General features: G+C 36.4%; 1 protein-coding gene across 1 annotated transcript in view; it reads left to right on the top strand.

The window, feature by feature from the left end:
* Positions 1-921: 921 nt before the first annotated feature.
* Positions 922-22,850, top strand: part of TINAG (tubulointerstitial nephritis antigen) — a 90,765-nt gene continuing 68,836 nt past the window's right edge. Inside the window, exons 1-4 of the mRNA XM_047734492.1 lie at positions 922-1,379; positions 15,122-15,185; positions 15,840-15,929; positions 20,825-20,939. Of these exons, the coding sequence (XP_047590448.1) occupies positions 1,028-1,379; positions 15,122-15,185; positions 15,840-15,929; positions 20,825-20,939 (621 nt within the window). The 5' untranslated portion in view covers positions 922-1,027. The remainder of the gene's footprint in view (positions 1,380-15,121; positions 15,186-15,839; positions 15,930-20,824; positions 20,940-22,850) is intronic.

Raw genomic sequence — 22,850 nt, 5'->3', positions numbered from 1 at the left:
AGCAAATTGTGAACCCAAAGTCATAAAGCTAATTAAATAGTAGCCAGGGACCAGAGTCCGGCTTTTCTGACCGTCAAGACAAGTCCTTTCTATTAAGCCACCCAGCCACTCTTGCTGATTCATCATTCACTTGTTACCTCTCCTGAATCCAAAGGGAGTTACTGTAGTTAATGAATAAGCACAGTGTAACAAAACCCACTGTAAATGTACAGTTCTACTAAAGACATCTTGACCTTTGGGTTTCCTTCATGACTACCTCTTCCTGAAGTTTTCTAGCACAGAGATGGTCTTTCCTTGACTATAAAATGCCTTTTAGATACTGCAGGTTCCTACACTGGTGCCAAGAAGGGACTCAGGTGGAAGGAACTAAGGTCATCCTCAGGGAATTTCTAGCTGAATTAGGCTCAACTAAGCCTTGAAATCAAAATGCTTCTGGTAGGTAAATGGAGTACAGATGGGAAATCAAACCAGTGTGTGACTGGGCATGATTTAGAGCAACTGTTATTGATATGACAGATCCTAGCAGGTAACCTCATGAAAGCTTGGATTTTAGTTGCTGTGCAAGTAGGTGAAATGAATAATTGTGTTTTTGACTTTCCAATTTCCTACACCTTGCCAGTGGTTATTGCAGCCATAATTTGGGCCATGTGTATTCCAGAGAGGTTTCTGATTTAAGAATCTAGATTTTTTTTGAGGCATGGTTTATTCAATGTATTTCATCAATGCTAAGATTTTATGTACTTATTTTTGTGGTGATGGATTTTTTCGCATGATATAAAATATTACATATTTTTAACTTTGAAGGAATGATAAGTGTCTATTTTTAACACTTACATTATCTTGGGCAAACATTTAAATTCTTGATTAATGTTTAACTACAAGAAGTATACTCAGTTCAAGTAAAGGATCCACTTCAGGATTCAGGCTGGGTTGTCTTGATGATTAGAATTCCGGCTCCAAGGAGAAGCCCCAAAGCCAAGGGTATTGACTATAACAGAAAGTGGGAACCCTACCTGACATCTAGAGAATGTGGACTGGATATAAGATCTTAATCTTTTCCTATCTTACCACAGAAATTTGGATGGAGAAACAGTATTTATCTCAAAGAGAAGTGATCCCAGGACCTGCTTTCACTAGGAATCACACGATTTGGGAGGGTTCTCGATTCAAGAGAGCCATTTTCAAAGGACAATACTGTAGAAGTTTTGGTTGTTGTGAAGACAGAGATGATGGCTGTGCCACTCAGTTCTATGAGGCAAATGCAGTATGTTACTGCGATAAATTCTGTGAAAGGGAAAATTCTGATTGCTGTCCTGATTACAAGTCATTTTGCCTTGAGAAAGAATGGCCTCCTTACACAAAGCCTTGGGATCCAGAAGGTAGGCTTTGGAAATGTGTTTGAACAAGTGCCTGGTTCATTACAGATCTGTCAAACTTTCTTTTCCTCTCCTCCCATCTTACTTTCCTTCCTTTCTTAAGAGGAGGTGAAAAATGAATATTATGGTTAAACAAATGTCCTTGGATTGTTCAAGTGCTTTGCTTTAGATGCAAGTTACCTGTATTGTATTAGAACTTTCAAGAAAGTTCTGGTGTGATGGTCATGAATTCTGGTCTGGATCCTTTTGGGAATACTGACTCAATATACATCAGAGTTACTTAACACTCTTTCTTTCTTAGTAAAATGTTTTGACAGCGGACTCTTAAGCTCTTTTGAGTGTAACCTGTTAGAGTATCTCACCAATCACAGGCCTGATCATCTGCAGACTCGCCTAACATTTGGCTTATTATGTCATTTGACTAATGGACCTCCTGACATTAGAACCATTAATGCCATTAAAACCAGGCCACAAACAAAATAAAAGCAGCTAGCTACCTGCCTAAGTAATACCAAACAGATCTTTCGTATGTATTTTTGTTTTGTTTCACTTTTATCTGGGATTTTTTAAACCTTTGAAACAAAGGAAAACTTCCTATGGAGTAATTGTAAGAGTCAAAAATTGAGTGGTTCAGTACAAATAATTAATGAGGAGAATGATTGTATTTACTACATTGGTCTAATTATAGGAGAAAGGCTCTAGATTCTGAGCAATCAATACATCTAAGATTTGCAACAAACCACAAAGCAACACCCTTTTGCTATACTTAAATAAAACCTTTTTTTTTTTTTTTGAATTACCTGTCACATCAAATCTCCTCAGCAGAAAATGCAGGTTTAATCAGAGCTCTATAACACTACTAGAAATTTCAGGTGAAGACAATTAAAGGTCAACTAGGATTTGGCATCCTTATTTCAAAATCCATATGTGATTGCCTTCATTCTCAGTAATGTCATATTGCTTGTAAAATTGAGGGAATGCCTTTTAAAACATGTATATATTAGATTAAAATTTCCACAGAACTGTCATTTATCCCAGACCTTTACCTCTACCAATATACAGCTCAGAAAACATCAAACATTTATTTTATCCTAAAAAGGGGCAGATCCTTTACTAATAATGGAGAATGTAGTCATTCATGAAAAATTATTCACTGAATATCTTCACAATGCCAGGCACCAAACTTAGTGCTAGGGTACCAATGGGGAAGAAAAAGACAGGATCTTACTCTCTTTGAAGTGACAGTCAAGTTACCAGGGAGAGGGTAAGATATTTAACAAATTCATGGTGTGGTTGCAAATTGTGATAAATTCTCTGAAGGAAACACTTGGGGTGTTGTGAGAGTGTATCAGAGTGTAACATTAATCTGTAAAACGTTATATTTTATAGGGGAGAGTCAGCAAGGGAAAATATTTAACAGAGACTCTCGGAGTGAGGAGGAATGAATTGACCTGAAGAATTGATAGAAAGGTATAGATCTGAGAGAGAGGAGCTTGGAATGTGGAACTGGAATGTGGCCGACATTTCTGGAGAGTAGGGTCTAGCGGAAGGCTTGGTGGGGGGGACATGAAATGAGGTTTGACAAGTGAGTAGAGGTCAGATTATGCCAGGATGTATAGGCTATCTTAAGGATTTGGGCTTTTATTCTGTTATGAGGACTCATTGACAGATGTTAAGTAAGTATACTGTTGGCTTCATGGGTGTTGAGTCTCAATATTACATATAAATTGTAGTGTTTTCGATGCGTACAATGTTTTTAAGATTTTCTTATTTGAAACATATAGCTCATTTAGAAAAAAGTAATTGGTACTTTTTCAATGTCCATTTTTGCTTGAGCTAGAATTTTGCTCTGACTTTAAATTATGGTCATGTTTTAGGTAAAATTATGTTCCAGGTATAGTTTTTATTCCATTCTTTATGAAGGGAAGCAATTAATCATTTTATTTAGTAGCAAAAAGTTCACATTAGACTATAATTGCTCTTATGAAGGTAATTTGTTTTCTTTTGTTTTATCTTGTGGAAGTAGCTGGTCAAAAGAAAATAGCACTACACAATATTAAAAATTATGCAAAATTAAAATAAAAACACAATGGTATATTATTTATACCAATTTTTGCAGTACTATGACTGTCCTCTGAGATGCTAAGTTGTTCACTCACTGATCTACTAAGCATTATTTTTCAGTTATCTAATTACGTGGTATTATCTAGTTCTTTATCCTACAACTGTCCCAAGAGTTCTTTTTAAATGAGTGACTTAACACTATGTACACCATCTTAAGGGTTATAAAAATAAATATGTACCTTTTCTATAAACTGGAAGTAGGACATACTGGTAAATAAATTCCTTCTTTGTTTTTTGTTTTTGTTTTTTTTTTCTTCCATCTCTGACGGTAACTTCTGGTACTTGGAGGATTTCAATGTCAGATACTGAAAGCAAGTGATAGAGTTCGAAAGAGAACCAGAAAGGATTTTCCAGACAAACCTTTTGATGTAGCAGATTTTAAGGGAAGAGTCTAGTATACCATCTGTTGTGAAGAGACATAAGTTAATTTAATTTATGCAGAACTTTTATGTTCACATTGGTAAAAAATGTGTGTAAGCCACTGACACATTTGAACTGGATAAGTGTTATTTAATCCTTCACAACCTCTTTAACCAACCACATTGTAATGAAGATAAGTCACAGTCCAAATTCTGCCATACACACTGATAGTTACAAAAATATACATTGGTAAGGCGACATACACCAGTTCAACAACCTGTGTAAGCGTCATGAAGCCTCAAGTCCCTATCCTTTAGAGGTTCCCACATTTACCTTGCTTGAGTAATTTACTGGAGGCACATATGATAATAATGCAGAGGTAGGATTCTGTTACTCTTGCAGTAGGCATCAGGGAATGAGAATGCCTGCTAACCAGTGGCTGGGACACAGAACTTTTTAGAGATCAATTCTAGGGCATCAGGTCTATGAATAAAGGCTTTTGACCTTAAGAGAAACATAAACTGTTAGCTGTTAAGAGTGGGAGTGTGGGGCATGACTTTTAAATAGTTTAACTAATATATATAAGTTGAATACTATTAATTTAACCAATAAGAGTTGATTACATATATCCATTGTGTTGATTAACAAGACACTAATTTTACCAATGAAAGCCCATTTCTGATATTCATTATACTGGTAGTCTAGTGTTCATCCAAAGATGGATAACGGAAGCACTTATAGCAGCTGCCTTGGAATCTGGACTTTCAGAATAACTGCTACTGACCACCCATGGGATGTGGATTCCTGATCTGAACAAATAACTGTCTTCCTAAAGTGAAGTTTAGACCAGCATAGATACTATAAAGCATTATGATGAAGTATTAAAATAAATTAACAGGCATTGTATTATCATCCTTTTTAAAAAATCAATGGGCCAACTATTTCACTCTCCAGATACCTGATTTGCCTTGTGTTTTGATCTTGTGTTAATGTCTATTAATGTGTAAAACCCTATTAATTTCAACAGCCATTATCTTTTTTTTCCCAAGATGCTATATGAGTAACCATTTTGATTAACTCACTCTGAGGCACTTCATGTACATTTCACTGAGAAAATAAAACCATCAGGAATTCTTTCATGTCTATCATCATAATTTTCAACCTCCTTCCCTCTGGATTACTCTTAAACTCTTAAGCTCTGAATCCAGTCCTCTCTTGTCTTTTTAATCTTCACCATTACAATTCTCTCTTTTTTTCCCCTTTCTTTCTCCTTCTCTCCTTTTCTTTTCCCACTCTTTCTTTCCTAAAGCTGCCTTTTCCCCCTTATTTCATGGATCAGTGATCAATTTACAAAATGTGTTTTTCTAGCTTCCAATTTGAAAAAGCCCTCCTTGGCTCCATGTCCTTAACTAACATCTGTCTCATTTCCTTTTATTATTTTTTTCTTTGATGGAAAATAACTAAAAGAAATGTTTGCTTCCTGACTTTCAAGTGTCTCATCAACCAATTCCTACAGGATGCCATTCCTTGCTACTTCACTGAAATCCTTCTTGGCAGGGTCAGTGACTTTCCTATCACCAAAGGCAACATTCAGATGTTTGTTCTCCCAGGGGTACAGAACTGTGAATCATCAGGCTTACACATTTCATAGCACTCACCATAGCATATACCGTCCCCAATGTCCATAACCCAACCACACTCTCCCTACCCCCTTCACCTCCTAGCAACCCTCAGTTTGTTGTGAGATTAAGAGTCTCTTATGGTTTGTCTCCCTCCTGATCCTATCTTGTTCCATTTTTTCCTTCCCTACCCCCCAAACCCCCTGATCTGCCACTCAAATTCCTCATATCAGAGAGATCATATGATAATTATCTTTCTCTGATTAACTTATTTTGCTCAGCATAATACCCTCTAGTTCCATCCACATTGCAAATGGCAAGATTTCATTTCTTTTGATGGCTGCATAGTATTCCATTGTGTATATATACCACATCTTATCTATCCATTCATCTGTTGATGTACATCTAGGTTCTTTCCATAGTTTGGCTATTGTGGACATTGCTGCTATAAACATTTGGGTGCATGTGCCCCTTCAGATCATTACATTTGTATCTTTAGGGTAAATACCCTGTAGTGTAATTGCTGGGTCATAGTGTAGCTCTGTTTTCAACTTTTTGAGGAACCTCCATGCTGTTTTCTGGAGTGGCTGCATCAACTTGCATTCCCACCAACAGGGTAGGAGGATTCCCCTTTCTCTGCATCCTCACCAGCATCTGTTGTTTCCTGAGTTGTTAATTTTAGCCATTCTGACTGGTGTGAGTGGCATCTCACTGTGGTTTTGATTTGTATTTCCCTGATGCTGAGTGATGTTGAGCACTTCTTCATGTGTCTGTTGGCCATCTGGATGGGTATTCTTTCTGCTTTGTCGAAGATTAGTTGACCGTAGAGTTGAGGGTCAATTTCCGGGTTCTCTATTCTGTTCCATTGATCTATGTGTCTCTTTTTGTGCCAATACCATATTGTCTTGATGATTACAGCTTGGTAATAGAGCTTGAAGTCTGGAATTGTGATGCCACCAACTTTGGCTTTCTTTTTCAACATTTCTCTGGATATTTGGGTTTTTTTCTGGTTCCATATAAATTTTAGGATTATTTGTTCCATTTCTTTTAAAAAAATGGATGGGATTTTGATAGGGATTGCATTGAATGTGTAGATTGCTTTAGGTTGCATAGACATTTTCACAATATTTGTTTTTCCAATCCATGTGCAAAGAATGTTTTTCCATTTCTTTGTATCTTCCTCAATTTCTTTCATGAGTACTTCATAGTTTTCTGAGTACAGATTCTTTGCCTCTTTGGTTAGGTTTATTCCTAGGTATCTTATGGGCGCAATTGTAAATGGGATCGACTCCTTAATTTCTCTTTCTTCTGTCTTGTTGTTGGTGTATAGAAATGCAACTGATTTCTGTGTATTGATTTTATATCCTGACACTTTACTGAATTCCTGTATGAGTTCTGGCAGTTTTGAAAGGGAGTCTTTTGGGTTTTCCACATAAAGTATCATAGCTTCTGCAAAGGGTGAGAGTTTGACTTCTTCTTTGCCAATTTGGATGCCTTTAATTTCTGTTTGTTGTCTGATTGCTGAGGCTAGGACTTCTAGTACTATGTTGAATAGCACTGGTGATAATGGACAGCCCTGCTGTGTTCCTAACCTTAGGGGAAAAGCTCTCAGTTTTTCCCCATTGAGAATGATATTCGCTGTGGGTTTTTCATAGATGGCTTTGATGATATTGAGGTATGTATCATACACTTTGAAGAGTTTTGACCACGAAAGGATGCTGTACTTGGTCAAATGCTTTTTCAGCATCTATTGAGAGTATCATGTGGTTCTTGTTCTTTTATTAAAGTATTTTATCACATTGATTGATTTGTGGATGTTGAACCAATCTTGAAACCAGGAGGAAATCCCACTTGGACATGGCAAATAACCATTTTAATGTATTGTTGGAGACTACTGGCTAGTATTTTGGTGAGAATTTTTGCATCTGTGTTCATCAGGGATATCGGTCTGTAATTCTTCTTTTTAATTGGGTCTTTGGTTTTGGGATTAAGGTAATGCTGGCCTCATAAAATGAGTTTGAAAGTTTTCCTTCCATTTCTATTTTTTGGAAAAGTTTCAGAAGAATAGGTATTAATTCTTCTTTAAATGTTTGGTAGAATTCCCCTGGGAAGCCATCTGTTCCTGGGCTCTTGTTTGTTGGGAGATTTTTGATGACTGCTTCAATCTCCTTACTGATTATGGGACTGTTCAGGTTTTCCATTTCTTCCTGGTTTAGTTTTGGTAGTTTATATGTCTCTAGGAATGCATCTATTTCTTCCAGATTGTCAAATTTGCTGGTGTATAGTTGCTCATAATATGTTTTTTTTATAATTGTTTGTATTTCTTTGGTGTTGGTTTTAATCTTTCCTCTTTCATTCATAATTTTATTTATTTGGGTCCTTTCTCTTTTCTTTTTGGTAAGTCTGGCCAGGGTTTGTCAATCTTATTAATTCTTTCAAGGAACAAGCTCCTAGTTTTGTTGATTTGTTCTACTGTTCTTTTGGCTTCTATTTCATTGATTTATGCTCTGATTTTTATTATTCTCTTCTCCTGCTGGGTTTAGGCTTTCTTTGCTTTTCTTTCTGCAGCTCCTTTAAGTGTACAATTAGGTTGTGTACTTGAGACCTTTCTTGTTTCTTGAGAAAGGCTTGTATCAATATATACTTTCCTCTTTGGGCTGCCTTTGCTGTGTCCCAAAGATTTTGAACAGTTGTGTTTTCATTATCATTTGTCTCCATGAATTTTTCAATTCTTTTTTAATTTCCTGGTTGACCCCTTCATTCTTTAATAGGATGCTCTTTATCTTCCATGTATTTGAGTTCTTTCTAACTTTCCTCTTGTGGTTGAGTACTAGTTTCAAAGCATTGTGGTCTGAAAATATGCAGGGAATGATCCCAGTCTTTTGGTACAATTTGAGACCTGATTTGTTAACCAGGTTGTGATCAATTCTGGAGAATGTTCCATGTGCATTAGAGAAGAATGTGTATTCTGTTGTTTTGGGATGGAATGTTCTGAATATGTCTGTGATGTCCATCCGGTCCAGTGTGTCATTTAAAGCCTTTATTTCCTTGTTGAACTTTGGCTTGGATAATCTGTCAATTTCAGTGAAGGGGTGTCAAAGTCCCTAACTATTATTGTATTATTGTTGATGTGTTTCTTTGATTCCATTATCAATTGGTTTATATAGTTGGCTGCTCCCGTGTTAGGGGTATAGATATTTAAAATCGTTAGATCTTCTTGTTTGACAGACCCTTTAAGTATGATATAGTGTCATTCCTCATCTCTTATTATGGTCTTTGGCTTAAAAATCTAATTTGTCTGATATAAGGATTGCCACCCCAGCTTTCTTTTGACATCCATTACAATGGTAAATTGTTTCCCAACCCCCTCACTTTCAGTGGTGTCTTTGTGTCTAAAATGAGTTTCTTATAGATAGTGTATTGATGCGTCTTATTTTTTTTTTTATCCATTCTGATATGCTGTGTCTTTTAATTGGGACACTTAGCCCATATACATTCAGGTTAACTATTGGAAGATATGAATTCAGTGCCATTGTACAGGCACCCTACAGTGCCTGTAAGGTGACTGTTATTGTATATTGTCTCTGTTCCTTTCTGGTCTACTACTTTAACACTGTCTCTTTGCTTAGAGGACCCCTTTCAATAGTTCCTGTAGGGCTGGTTGGGTGTTTGCAAATTCTTTTAATTTTAGTTTGTCCTGAAAGCTTTTTTATCTGTCCTTCTATTTTCAATGATAGCCTAACTGGATATAGTATTCTTGGCTGCATATTTTCCTCTTTTAGTACTCTGTATATATCATACCAGTTCTTTCTGGCCTGCCAGTTTTCTGTGGATAAGTCTGCTGCCAATCTAATATTTCTACCATTGTATGTTACAGACTTCTTGTCCTGAGCGGCTTTCAGTATTTTCTCTTTGTCACTAAGACTTGTAAGTTTTAGTATTAGATGAAGGGGGGGTGGACCTATTTTTATTGATTTTGAGGGGGGATTCTCTGTGCCTACTGGATTTTGATACTTGTTCCCTTTGCCATATTAGCAGAATTCTTTACTATAATTCACTCCGATATACCTTCTGCTCCTTTCTTTCTTTCTTCTTCTTCTGAAATCCCAATTATTCTAATATTGTTTCATCTTATGGTATCACTTATCACTTGAATTCTCCCCTCATGTCCAGTAGTTGTTTGTCTTTCTTTTGCTCAGCTTCTTTATTCTCCATCATTTGGTCTTCTAAATCACTAATTCTCTCTTCTGCCTCATTTAACCTAGCAGTAAGAGACTCCATTTTTTATTGCACCTCATTAATAGTTTTTTTGATTTCAACTTTGTTAGATTTTAGTTCTTTTATTCCTTCAGAAAGGGATTTTATTTCTCCAGAAAGGGATTCTCTAATATTTTCCATGCCTTTTTTGAGCCCAGCTAGCACCTTGATAATCGTCTTTCTGAACTCTAGTTCCAACATATTACCAATGTCTGTATTGATTAGGTCCCTAGCCCTCAGTACTGCCTCTTGTTCCTTTTTCTTTTCTTTTCTTTTCTTTTTTTTTTTGTGGTGAGTTTTCCACCTTGTCATTTTATCCAGATAAGAATATATGAATGAGAGAATAAAATACTAAAAGGGTGGCAAATACCCCCCCCAAAATATACATTACCCAAATCAGAAGAGACCTGAAACTGAGGGAGAAGAAAGGGGGAGGGGTTTTAGATTGGTGAATAGAACAGAGCCACCCACTTGATTTGGGGTGCATTCTGCTCTCTTAGAAGAGATCATGACCTGAGCCGAAGGCAGAGGCTTTAACCCACTGAGCCACCTAGGCGCCCCTGCTCTCTTAGAAGAAACTACCTCCCAAAATTTTAAAGAAAGAAAAACATATATATATATATATATATATATATATATATATGTATATACACACAAAAATAAGTGTAAACAAGATGAAGGGATGGAATATGAGTGTAAAGATGAAAAAAAAAATTCTAAGAGAGGAATTGATAAGTTTGCTGGAAAAAGAAAATAAAAAGAGGAGAGAATGTGATCTGGCTGAGAGTAGAACAAAGCCATGTGCTAGATTTATGGTATATTTTGATCCATTAGAAGAACTTGTATCCCAAAATTTTAAAGAAAAAAAAAAACCCTATATGTATACAAAAAATGAAGGTATAAAATATGACTATAATGATGAAAATTAAGAAAAAATTTTTACAAAGGCATTGTTAAAATAAAATAGTTTAAAAACATTAAAAGAGAAAAGAGGACAATTTAGAAAAATAGAAAAAGAAAAAATAAAATTAAAAAAATAAAAAACAAACCTTAACTTTGCAAGACTTAAGAATCATATGCCATGAATTCTATGTGCTGCTTTCCCCAGCTCTGGAGTTCCATAGTTCTTGTTGATTGGTGAACTTGGTCTTGGCTGGATCTTCTCACTGATCTTCCGGGAAGGGGCCTGTTGCAGTGATTCTCAAATGTCTTTGCCCGAGGTGGCACCACCCTTGCCAGGGGTCAGGTTAAGTAATCTGCTCATGTTTGCTCTCGGTAGCTTTTGTTCTCTGATAGCTTTTGTTCTCTGAACGCTTTCTATAGAGCTTTGGAGAACAAGAATGAACATGGCAACCTCCCAATCTCCAGCCAGGAAGAGCTGAGAGATCCAGGCCCCACTCCTCAATGAACCCTCAGAGACAAGCAGTCAGTCCTTCCCATCTCCCTGGTCTCCAGCTGCACTATGAGTTCACCAGGCCTTCTATCTCTGGAGCACTGCCCCATTTGGAGTCTCCAAATCCAGCAGATTCCTGCCATGTGCTCCCACGCCACTCCTCCTGGAGGAGGAAGGAGGGGGGTCTCCTCGGATCTGCCACTTGTGGGGTCCCTGCTCAAAGAGAAGTGGTCAGATTGTGCATCAGATCGTGGTTTAAGGTAATGCTGAGCTGAGAACTCACTCCTTGGCTCCTCTCTGTAGCCGGCTTCCCTGCTTCAATACCTGGAAGCTTTGTCACCTTCAGACACCCTTGATCTTTCTGTGGCCCCGCAGGTCCTGAGACCACACTTTCCCCACAAGGGCTTCACATCCACTTAGCCTCTGGAGCAATAATCCCCAGTGGAGCAGACTTCTAGAAGTTCTGATTTTGTGCTCCGCTGATCTACCGCTTGCTGGGAGCTGACACCTCCCCCCATGGTCTATAGCTTCTCATTGCTTCAGATTCATTTCTCCACATGTCCTAACTTCCAGAAAGTGGCCCATTTTCTGTTCCTAGAATTGCTGCACTTCTTCTCTTCTATCTCCTGTTCAGTTTGTAGGTGCTTGGAATGGTTTGATAACTATCTAGCTGAATCCTGGGACCCAATGATTTTTCAGTCTGCTACTCCTCCACCATCTCACTTCCTCCTCCTGCCTTTTTTTTTTTTTAATGTATGTTACTATCTCTTAAATTTGTGTTCCAGACTTGACTTAACTCTGGACTTCCATAAACTACTCTACTTGACATTCTCCACTAGGATGTCTCACCTAGATTTAATCCATATCTAAAATATGAGAGCAGACCTCTTGATTTCTTGCCAACAAACCTGTTCCTTATTTCAGCGATAACTTCACTGCCCCTCTATAACTCAAGCTAAAATTCCAGTGAGACCTGCTTAATTCCTCTTTCTCCTCATTCCCCAAACTCAGTCTGTGAGCAAGTTCCATTGCTTTACCTCCAAGTTACATCCATCCACTGCTCTCCCCATTACTACTATTATGAAAATCCTTCATTCCACTGGGAGCCTAGCCCCATTCAGCACGAGGTAAGTGATGAGGGCAGAGACATTTCAGTAAGGCCTTAGAGGTTACTGTAAGAAGTTGAGTTTAAGAAGGGGCAATTGTGCCCCAATATTCATAGCAATATCCATAATAGCCAAACTATGGAAGGAGCTGATCCCTTTAAGAGATGAATGGATAGGGGCGCCTGGGTGGCTCAGTGGGTTAAGCCTCTACCTTCGGCTCAGGTCATGATCTCAGGGTCCTGGGATTGAGCCCCACATCGGGCTCTCTGCTCAGCAGGGAGCCTGCTCCCCCACCCTCTGCCTGCCTCTCTGCCTACCTGTGATCTCTCTCTCTCTGTCAAATAAATAAATAAAATCTTAAAGAAAAAGAGATGAATGGATAAAGAAGATATGGTCCATATCTACAATAGAATATTACTCAGCCATCATAAGGGATGAATACCCACCATTTGCATTGACAAGGATGGAACTGGAGAGGATTATTTGAAGTGAAATAAGTCAAGCAGAGAAAGACAATTATCATATGGTTTCACTTATATGTGGAACATAAGGAATAGCATACAGGACATTAGGAGAAGGAAGGGAAAAGTGAAGGGGGGATGGAATCAGAGGGAGAGATGTACAATAAGAGACTATGGATTCTGGGAAACAAACAGGGTTTTAGAGGGGTGGGGGGATGGGTGAGCCTGGTGATGGATATTAAGGAGGGCACAGATTGCAATGAGCACTGGGTGTGGTGCATAAACAATGAATCATGGAACACTACATCAAAAACTAATGACTTACTGTATGGTGACTAACATAACATAATAATAAAAAAAGAAATTGGGTTTTATTCTAAATTTGATGGGAAATAACTTGAGGATTTTAAGTAGGAAGTGACACAACAGAGATTTTAAAAGTCCTCTTTAAATGCTGGGTAGGAAAATGAGGGATACATTGGAACCAGGCAGGAGTAAAGAAAATGACTGGACTATCTGTAACGCTCCACTTTGTGAGCCCCTTGAGCAGGCTCAGATGAACTGATTATGCTTTTCATGAAGGAGGGCATGTGGTATGATGAGTACTAGGTGTTACATGCAACTAAGGAATCACTGAACATTATATCAAAAACTAATGAAGTATTATATGTTGGATAATTGAATTTAAATAAAAAAAAAGAGGTCAACTTTCAAGTTGATTACAATAATTACAATTACAAGAGATTACAATAAACGCAGTTTCTCATAGTAAACTTTGACTTGATATTAAGGAAGGATGACCAAGAAAGGAAACTTTTGCTAACACTAGACATAGTACTGGTGATTTGGGTTAGGCCTGGTGATAGCATTCTCTTGACTTTAAAATTATGAGCTAGAGTACAGGTCAGAGAAGGGACTTTTTTTTTTTTTTTTCCTCCTTAAGACTTTTGTGATTTCTGTTTCCTTTATCTATATAACTGGTATGTTGGGCAGGGAACATTTATGAGGTCTGATTTAAAAAAATCAGCTTTGGTTTTGGCCTCTTCTCTGTCCTTTAAACTAGTCAGAAAGTACTTTCTTTGACTTTGAAACCTTGAGTTGTTGCATGAATTTTCTGTCACCCCTAGGTAATAAAAGTTTGAGGGTTTCTTTAAGTTCTATAGTAGAAGTTCATTTATTTCAAGTCTCTAATACTGAATAGTAGTTAAAACTCCAGACTTGTTGTAAAGTTAAATCTTTCCCCTTCCCTGAGTTCACCATGTCCAGAAGCTTGTGGTCCAGGAGAAAGGCAGTTTTTGCTTCTCTTCCCATGGTTGTGGAATGTTCAAAAACCTTGGGAAAGAGGTAAATAGATGTAAATTTGTAGAGATTTTATATTCATTAAGCAACATATTGAACTATAAAAACTATATGCTGCAGAGTGGTGGTTGTGAAGTTTTCAATGAAACCATTATTTGAAAAATCAGAGGAGAGCAAATTCCCTAAGTGGCTTTTGTGATATTGTGGCTAGAAGTTAAACCAAGTCCCTTGGAATGATCTCTAAACATGTAGATTTTCCCCTCTGATCATATGAATAAAAAGTTAGGATTTGTTTTGTTTTATTAGACACCACTGATGTGATCTATCAATTACATATTTCTGTTTTCACATGACAAAGTAGTATATTTTACTACCTTTGTTAAGTCAGAGTGGATTTCAAATCTGTGTGAATTATATTTTTGAAAAGGGTTTCCTTTGTAACCAGGGTAATATTTTCACCTTATCTTATTGATGGTTTTCATATAATGATAATACACTGTTGGTCCCTTTTAAGTAGTTTATATAATCAGGTAAATTAGTTAACAGCCAGTTTCAGTTAATTGAGAAACATTTGGATTTAGAACACAAATGGTTACTATCTTACTGGTTTCATGAATTTTTCTTCTGATCCAAATTCTTAAGAAAAAAAATAGAATTTATCTTTAAAAGGTAAATTCAATGAGCTTCACATTTTGGTCCAAAACTTTGACTTCCTTACTCCTGTTATATACAATGAATCATATTTACTTATGAGACTTGATTAGATTTTTTAAATGAGAAAAGCTATAAATTTATCCAAACATTGTCTTATTTCTCACCTATTTAAACACATAAATTATTTTTTGAGTGTGGTTAGTGATTAATTCTGTGGTAATCAAGTTTTCATGCTTTACAAATCCTCTGTTGGAACATAATATGCAATTTTAAAGATAATAGCTCATGAAACAAGCTTAGAAAAATCCTGTACATAAACCTCGACACAAGCCAGATGTGGATTTTCATCAGAGTGGCACCAAACAGTTTTGCATATTTGAGAAACGAGACAGAATTGTAGGTTTCTTGTGAATGTTGATGCACTTTGTCATTCAATTTAGAATTTTCATTTGTTCAAATGTTATGTTGACAGGTTGCCTCAGAAATGGCCAACTTTATGAAGAAGGATCAGTAGTTAAAGAAAACTGCAACTCCTGGTAATGAATTTAAGTGGCACAGAACTGAATTCTACTGTCTGTATATGTTTTCTTCAAATAAAAGGAGTATTGTGAAATAAGATGATAAATACAGACAGAATCATAAGTCCTAGGATATTGCATACCTGTAGTTTTATATAAGCATATTTAATGAATGTTGACAAATCTAATCTTAGATATATCTTTCAATGCTAGAGCTTGTTCATGACAGTGACCTTCATCATACAGCAGGCCTGCATGAACTATACCTCTTAATTAAAGCATTCTACAGGCAAGATATACTATAGGCAAACTGTATTTCTTTGATCACAGTAGCTATAGATAAAAACAGGCTGCTTTCAAATGATTATCCTGCAGAAAGTTTCCAAATACAAATACAAAGATTCTACTGTCTAAATTTTCTTATGTTTTCAAATGTCAGTGGCTGTGTGGTCATTTCACTTACTAATTGCCTGGAGGAGAAGTTAAGAGCATATTGAGTGATAGCTAATGCATATGCTATTATTTTATTTTTGCCAAGAATCAAATAGGCTTATGGCTATCATTAATCAAAGATATGTTTTACACTTTAACAGTGTGCAATTCTGGTTACTAATTCTGTACATCTACTTCGTAAAGGCTAGGCCACTTTTGTAATTTTTTACATCTTTGCAGCACATGCTCAGGACAGCAATGGAAATGTTCCCAGTTTGTCTGCCTTGTTCAACCAGAACTGATTGAACGTGTCAATAATGGAGACTATGGGTGAGCAAAATCTTGCTTTACAGACTTTTTTGGCAGCCCCAGTTACTTTTCAGGCTTCAATCTATTCCCTATCATTTACTTCTAAAAATGGCCATTATTCAAAAGAAAAAATGGGAGAGAAATGGGAAGAGAAGTAGAAAAACTTGTGAAATAGGAATGCATGGAAGTAAATATTAAATGATTAAAATTAAAATGCACAAAGAAATGTAGATGGGGTCTTAAAATTACTAGGAAGGAGCATTGTCAAGGGGTGAATGAGGGGAATAGAGGGAGTGTTAGTTTGGATAAATATTTAGACAAGATTAAAAAGTAGGCAAAATTGATTTTTTCAAATAAACCATCTTTCTCCCTCTGGTGTTGCCCTGACCTAGCCAATCAGCTGTCACAGGAGAATCAGACCCTAAGAGGTCAGTATTTAATCTTGATGATTCCCCAAATAGCCAGTCCATCCAGACAATTTCACTGACATGACCTATGTAGCCAGTTTCACTTAGAGTTGAATGGAAAGACAGGGTGAGCCACTTTACTTTGCTTATAAGTTAAATATAGGGCTGATTGACACTTAAACATGGCAAATAATGGTTTAATGCTCTCTGACAGATTAATAAATTAGGTGGCTTCTCCAATTACAAAGAGGGAATAATGATATCAGTACTAACATGGATTTTCTTTACTGAACTGAAAGGAAGAGGGATGGCCTACCTGGTTATCTGCCTCAGGATTGCTCCTTTGCCATTGACCAAATCTCTAGATACCCTCAGAAACATTTTCCACATTCTGGAAAATGTAAGAAGATCTATTATCAAGTAATTATAAAAGTGGTGTAATCCTGAAATATATTTTTAAAAATTAAAAGTATCCCTTGCTTTCACATAGAAGACCATAAGACAGATATTTCCTAGATTTCCTAGCACAGCCCCTGTCCCCAAAGTATTTTCTTGGAAGACAGGAAATTTAGAAAGTTACTTTTTTTTTTGACATTAATATTCTTCAAGCATGCTCAATTCCTGTGTGTGTGTATACATGTTTACCCAATATTGTAGTTGATAATATGACATTTTAAGTATTTCTAGGGAATTACATCATAATTTTCTGTGACTAAGTGATACTCAAATAATGAAAAGGACATCAGAGTACGTGTCATCATAAGAAATTATCTGAATCAGGTTATTAAAATAATTCAAATACTTGACCCATGGAGCACATACTTCAAAGAAGCTCTCAGCAGTCTACTTTTCCACTGTCCCAGAACCCATGGGAAACCATAGTTGAAGGCAATGTGGAAAAAACACATAAGAATACACAAGCTGGTGGGAATGCTGTCTTCTTTGGAAAGAAGAATTTTCTTGCCATCATTTGTTCACTGTGAGATAACTCTGCAATGAGTTAAGAGGCACAGGCTTTGCCTTTTGTAGCAAACATTGATGTCCTTAAAAGGACAGAAAGTGAGGGATAATTGGAGCAAAAGGAAACACCCAATGCCCAAAGAAAAAAAGTTAAGGAAGAGAGACAAGCTGTGAAGAAACAGTAAAACTAAAATTATTTACCAGAGGACAAAAAGGCAGGGGGAGTCCCTGAATTTAAAAGAAAGTTCTGACTCTCAGATATATTCTGGTCCTGATGTTCAAATTGTTTTCATGTGTGAAAATAGAACATACCATTCAATACTTACTGAGTGCTTTTTAAAATATCCTACATGCAAATATACACAATCTTTGCTTAAAACATTCATTTATCTCATCTTGGTGGCATTTTGGATCCAAATCTTCCTTCATTCTATATAAGTTACTTCAGTGCATATTTATTCCCTGTGTTATTTTTCAGTGCAACCAATTAATATTAACGAAACTGTGTTTCTTTGGTGGCACTGCTGAGGATAGAAATAAATAATTTCTGTCTTACAAGAATTTCCAATCTAGCTGAGCAGTCAACATGTCATCCCTTTGTAAAAGGATTTTTTATGATAGGGCAATATGTAAGTGCCAAGTTAGTAGCAAGTAATAATCAGCAAGTTAGTGGAACAAAGGGAGATAGAGAACTGTGCGGGGCAGTAAACCACACCTGAATTTAACAGCTTAAAACCATAAGCCTTTCATTTGTTTACTTCAGTACCTTGACATTGACTTACCTGAAGCTCTTTTCCTGATCTTTCTTGGGGTTTCTCAGATGTCTACAGATATCTGGAGACTCAAATGGGCTTGAATTGTCTAAAGTGGCCTCATTCAGATACCTGGTAGTTGGTGCTGGTTGTTGGTGGGCTCACGTGTCTCCAGCAGACTGCCTTAGCCCCTCACATAGTTACGAGTGTTCTAAGATGGTATGAGGGAGGGCTGCAAAGGGCTTCCCTGTAGGCCTAAGCTCGAAAGATACACAGCATCAATTCTCCTACCTTTTGTTGAGTGAAGCAAGTGACTAGCCCTGCCCACTTTCAATGGTTGGGGAAATAGATTCCACTTCTTGGTGCTAAGAGCCACAGATAGATTTTTCTTTTTTTTTTAATGAACTCAAAACCTAGTCTGTTGGATAAGTTCTCCTTGATGTTTTCACAGGTTTCTCAAATCAACATAACCCAAACCAAAAGTGTTAACCTCTTTGACCTGCCCTTGGTGACTGGCCTTCACCTCTGCCTTGTCAGGCAAGCCAGGAAATTGGAAATTAATTTGATTCTTCTCTCTTCTTCTTTCTCAGTCACTAGTCTCTTATAATTCCCACACCATAGTTTCTTTCAGATATTTATTTTTTCTACCTCTCTGTTACATTCTAGTGCATTTCTTTATCAAGCCTCATTTGAGATGACCTGATCTTTCTCACTGTTTCCAGTCTGACCAAACCGCAACCAATTCTTTATGGTTATCACTCTAATTCCAAGCTTTGACTCTGCTGTTCATGGTCTTAAAAATCTTCAGTGATACTCCGTTACTTGTAGAATATCCTTATATTCCTTAGCATAAGAAACAGTCTCGCCCAAATGCTTCTTTACTACCTCATTTTTTTATGTTCTTTCCAGCTTCCCTTGGTCTCTCATGGGTTTGGCATTGAACTTATCTGCTCATTCTTAAACATGCTACCCAGCTTCAAACCCATATGCTCTACTCCTGAGTTGCCTTTTTTTCTTTTTTTTTTTTAAAGAATAAATGTCCTTTTTTTTCGCATCTGTCCACCAACCTTATTCTCATCCTTCCAGACTGAACACTAAAGTCACTTTCTGTAATGAAATTATGCCAACCCCTTTAGGCAGAGTTATATTTGAAACCTCTACTCTGACCATACCTTAACCTACTGCTAATAAATGATGCACATTGAAGTCATATCTAGCTTTGCAGTATTTTTAGGGTATGAGCTCTGTGTGGGTAGAGAAATTTACTTATTCTTATGTTTAAAGAGAGAATATGATAAATGAAGAATGTCCAGTAAATGCTAATTTGGATTAAAGGGAAAGTTATGAGTCTTTATCAAAGAGGATGGTATAGAGTGGTAGTCCCTTCATAATTTTTTTAAGCATAAGTCACCGTAAAACATGCATCTAACTTTATGATTTAGTGTATATACACACACACATGCACATGAATATCCGTACAAATATGTGCTATACACACACACACACCCTGACACGTATAAAAACAGTACTCACCCTCACTATGTGCAATAAGTTCTAATATTTCCTATTATCTCTCCTGTATTCTATTTATTTTTAAAATACTGATTCCTTGCTCACTAAATTAAGTGATTAAATGACCACAAATGTATCTGAATGTTTGAAAACTGCTAGGGTAGAGCACGAAAAACATACTTCCTTGATGTCATGGTTTTGCCTAAGGCTGGTCCTGATAGTCTCTTATAAATCCTGCAAAATTTAACAAAGTCAGCATTTTCCTTTGGTGATGGAGATTATACTCTTAAAATTGTGGCTCCAAGTTGCTTAGGATTTTGTGACCTAACAGATTCTTAGAAAAGCATGAATTTGCTAGTCATATTATTGAAAATCAAACGTATCTTCAAGCATTCATGAGAGTCTATCACAATATAAGCAATTTTGGTAATTAACTAACAGGATTAAGTTTAGATTTGACTTAAGTACTGAAAATATATTGTTCTCAAGTTGTAAATAATTCAAACAAGTGATGATTAAAGTACTTTCCCCTTTCTCATCTACTCTCATCCCTCCAGAAATTTTTTGTTGGATTTAAATGTCAGTGTTAGATTTTGAAAACAAAGCTCCTTTTCCTATGTAGGGCCACAAACCCTGTCTCTAAAAAATATGTGCTTTTAAGTATCTAATTTCACATTATTTGAATTTGTATCATCACTAATAATAACTGAGATTATTGAGCACTTAACACAAATTAACTCTTTAATATATGATAGAATATTCCAGTATTTAAATAAATTAATTCAGTACAATTAATTAGCACTGATGTAATCTTCTTAAGTATAACTATTTTATCCCCAGTTTTTCACAGATACTTCCTTTTACATGGTCAAGTTCTTTTCAGATCTAAATTATATATAAAACAATTACCCTATTTATCTATAAGTGCATTTCTATACATTCAAGCTTTTCTAAAATGCATTTAATGACATTTAAAAGATTACACAGATTGGCCTTTTGCCATTTAATCCCTTATAATATGTAAAGATTCCATATTCTTATATTTAGTCTATATTGATATAGCCTTAGGTTCCTCATATAAGTCATTAAAATAATTGGAAGAGACCTAATTTAGGAAGAGTGGCTCATAGGCTTTCCTGTTAAATAATCATACATTCTTTATATAAAGAATATCTAGCTTATAGTAATTCTAATTTTGTATAACTTCAGAAATATAAACAAACATTATTTATAAAAGTGATATTGCATAATGTGTACCAATTTTTCTCTTTCATTTGTAAGGCAGATGGACAGCCCAGAACTATAGCCAGTTCTGGGGAATGACTCTGGAAGAAGGTTTCAAGTACCGTCTTGGGACCCTGCCACCTAGCCCCATGCTTCTCAGTATGAATGAAATGACAGTAAGTGGCCTCTCTGTCTGACTCAAATGTGTGTGTGTTTGTACAGGTATGTTTGTGTGTGCATTTAAAGAAATTCTAAATAACTAAAATAGTGGGTTTTGAGCTTTTGGAAATGTAATTTTGTCATATAAATAAAAAAAACTTCCACCAAAATGGTTGTTACCTTCCCTGAACATTTCATGTGAACTTTGAAGTTCACCAGTGTCAATTAGATGAAGTGTCCTGTCTTCAAGAATGATTGTGTTCCTTTACACTGCTCATGATTTCTTAGAAATTCCTATTTCTGATTATTGGCTGTTTAGTGACCCAATGCACAAGCAACTTATCAGTTGTCCTTATTTTTCTTTCTTAAGTAAACATAGTTATTTTTTTAATTCATCCAAACAAAATTGTGCTGTCTTTGGGCTATCCATTTTCATATAAGGCTAAGGGAAATACCTGTCACTGCAGATGTCTATGCTATGATAATTCATGAAGGTTTATCCTCAAAATTTCCATTACAGGAAAACCTTCAAATTTTGCCGGGTGACCTCACAAACTCCCTCATGAAATTTCAGCATTTCCTATACTCTTATGTTTTATACTATTGTATTGGCTTTCCGTTTCATTTTTAGGAGACGTTATCATCCCATAATGGGTATTTGGTATAAAGAGACTTCTATCTCTCTAGTATGACAATCCTCTAACTCATAGAGCTGAAATTTGACGACCATATGTGTAGTGTCCCAGGCACACATCTTGCCAGTTGGGATGTTGACAGTATTCAAGGCCTAGTTCAAATGCCCAAGCCTAAGCAGTGCTCACAGATGGTGGGAGTGCAGCCTCTTCTCTTCACAATGCAGGCTTTGGGTCCTGGCTGCCTAGAAGCTCCCAGTGGCTCCAAAGCAAGCAGGGATGTTGTTTGCCATTGGATGAGTTGTAAATCTACAACTTTCTTGTGAAGCATTTAATGTCCTTTGCTTTCCAGAGATGTAATCCCCCGAGTTATTATACCAATTCAAGTGCAGTAGCAGGGCCTGCTAAATTATAACCAGTATCAGAAAAGATCATAATAGCTGCCACATATCGAAGAGATGTGTGTTAAGCGCTCTTATAAGCACTTTCATACATTATCTCATCTTATTCCCATAGCAGCTTAATGTAGTGGGTACTATAATGATCCCCATTTTAAAGATAAGAAAATTGAGATTGAGAGAGGTTAAGTCACATTGAGATTGGGAAAAGTGAAAAGCCACCGCAGAATTACTTAAAGTGCAGAGCCAGGACATCTTAAAACATCTGCTCCCAAAAATAGTCCCTAGAGTTCCAGTAGAATCTTTTAGCCTTGGCCAACACAGGTTCAAAAGAGCAAAAAAGCAAAGCTAACTTTATGAAATGATCAGCTTAGATATACTCTTGATCTTTCCTAGAACCAGTAAAATATAAAATCTTTAGAGATATGGCTTGGATTCATGGTTTTTAGTGACCTAAATATATGATCAATTGGAAGAGTTATTATTATTACTATTTTTCTTTCTGGCTGCTTTCTTTTTCACTTTTATTCCCATCTGGGGGAAAAAAAGAGGCAGGATTATTTAAAAAAAGAATAAATTCACTCCCTTTATTAGGATTTCTCTTTCCCTTGCTTTTATTAAGGGCCTCGGTCAGCCAAATACTCATTTGAGTGTTTATACATATTTTCTCTGGATTATTTCTTTTTAAACTTTAATTTTTGCAACCTGGAATATTTTATATTCTAGAGAATATGAGATTGTCACTCAGCCGGGTATAGAAAAGGAAGTTGAATTCTAATTCAGCATTTATTGGCTGCTAAGGATTTGTTTGTATGAAAGTCTTTCTGGCAATATTTAAATGAAAAATCTTAATGATTAATATTTTGGGAGCATTAAAATTGCCAAGTGCTATGAATTA

The sequence above is a fragment of the Lutra lutra genome, chromosome 6, assembly GCF_902655055.1.
Source record: "Lutra lutra chromosome 6, mLutLut1.2, whole genome shotgun sequence".
Taxonomy (NCBI): domain Eukaryota; kingdom Metazoa; phylum Chordata; class Mammalia; order Carnivora; family Mustelidae; genus Lutra; species Lutra lutra.
This window is presented reverse-complemented; position numbering and strand designations above follow the sequence as displayed.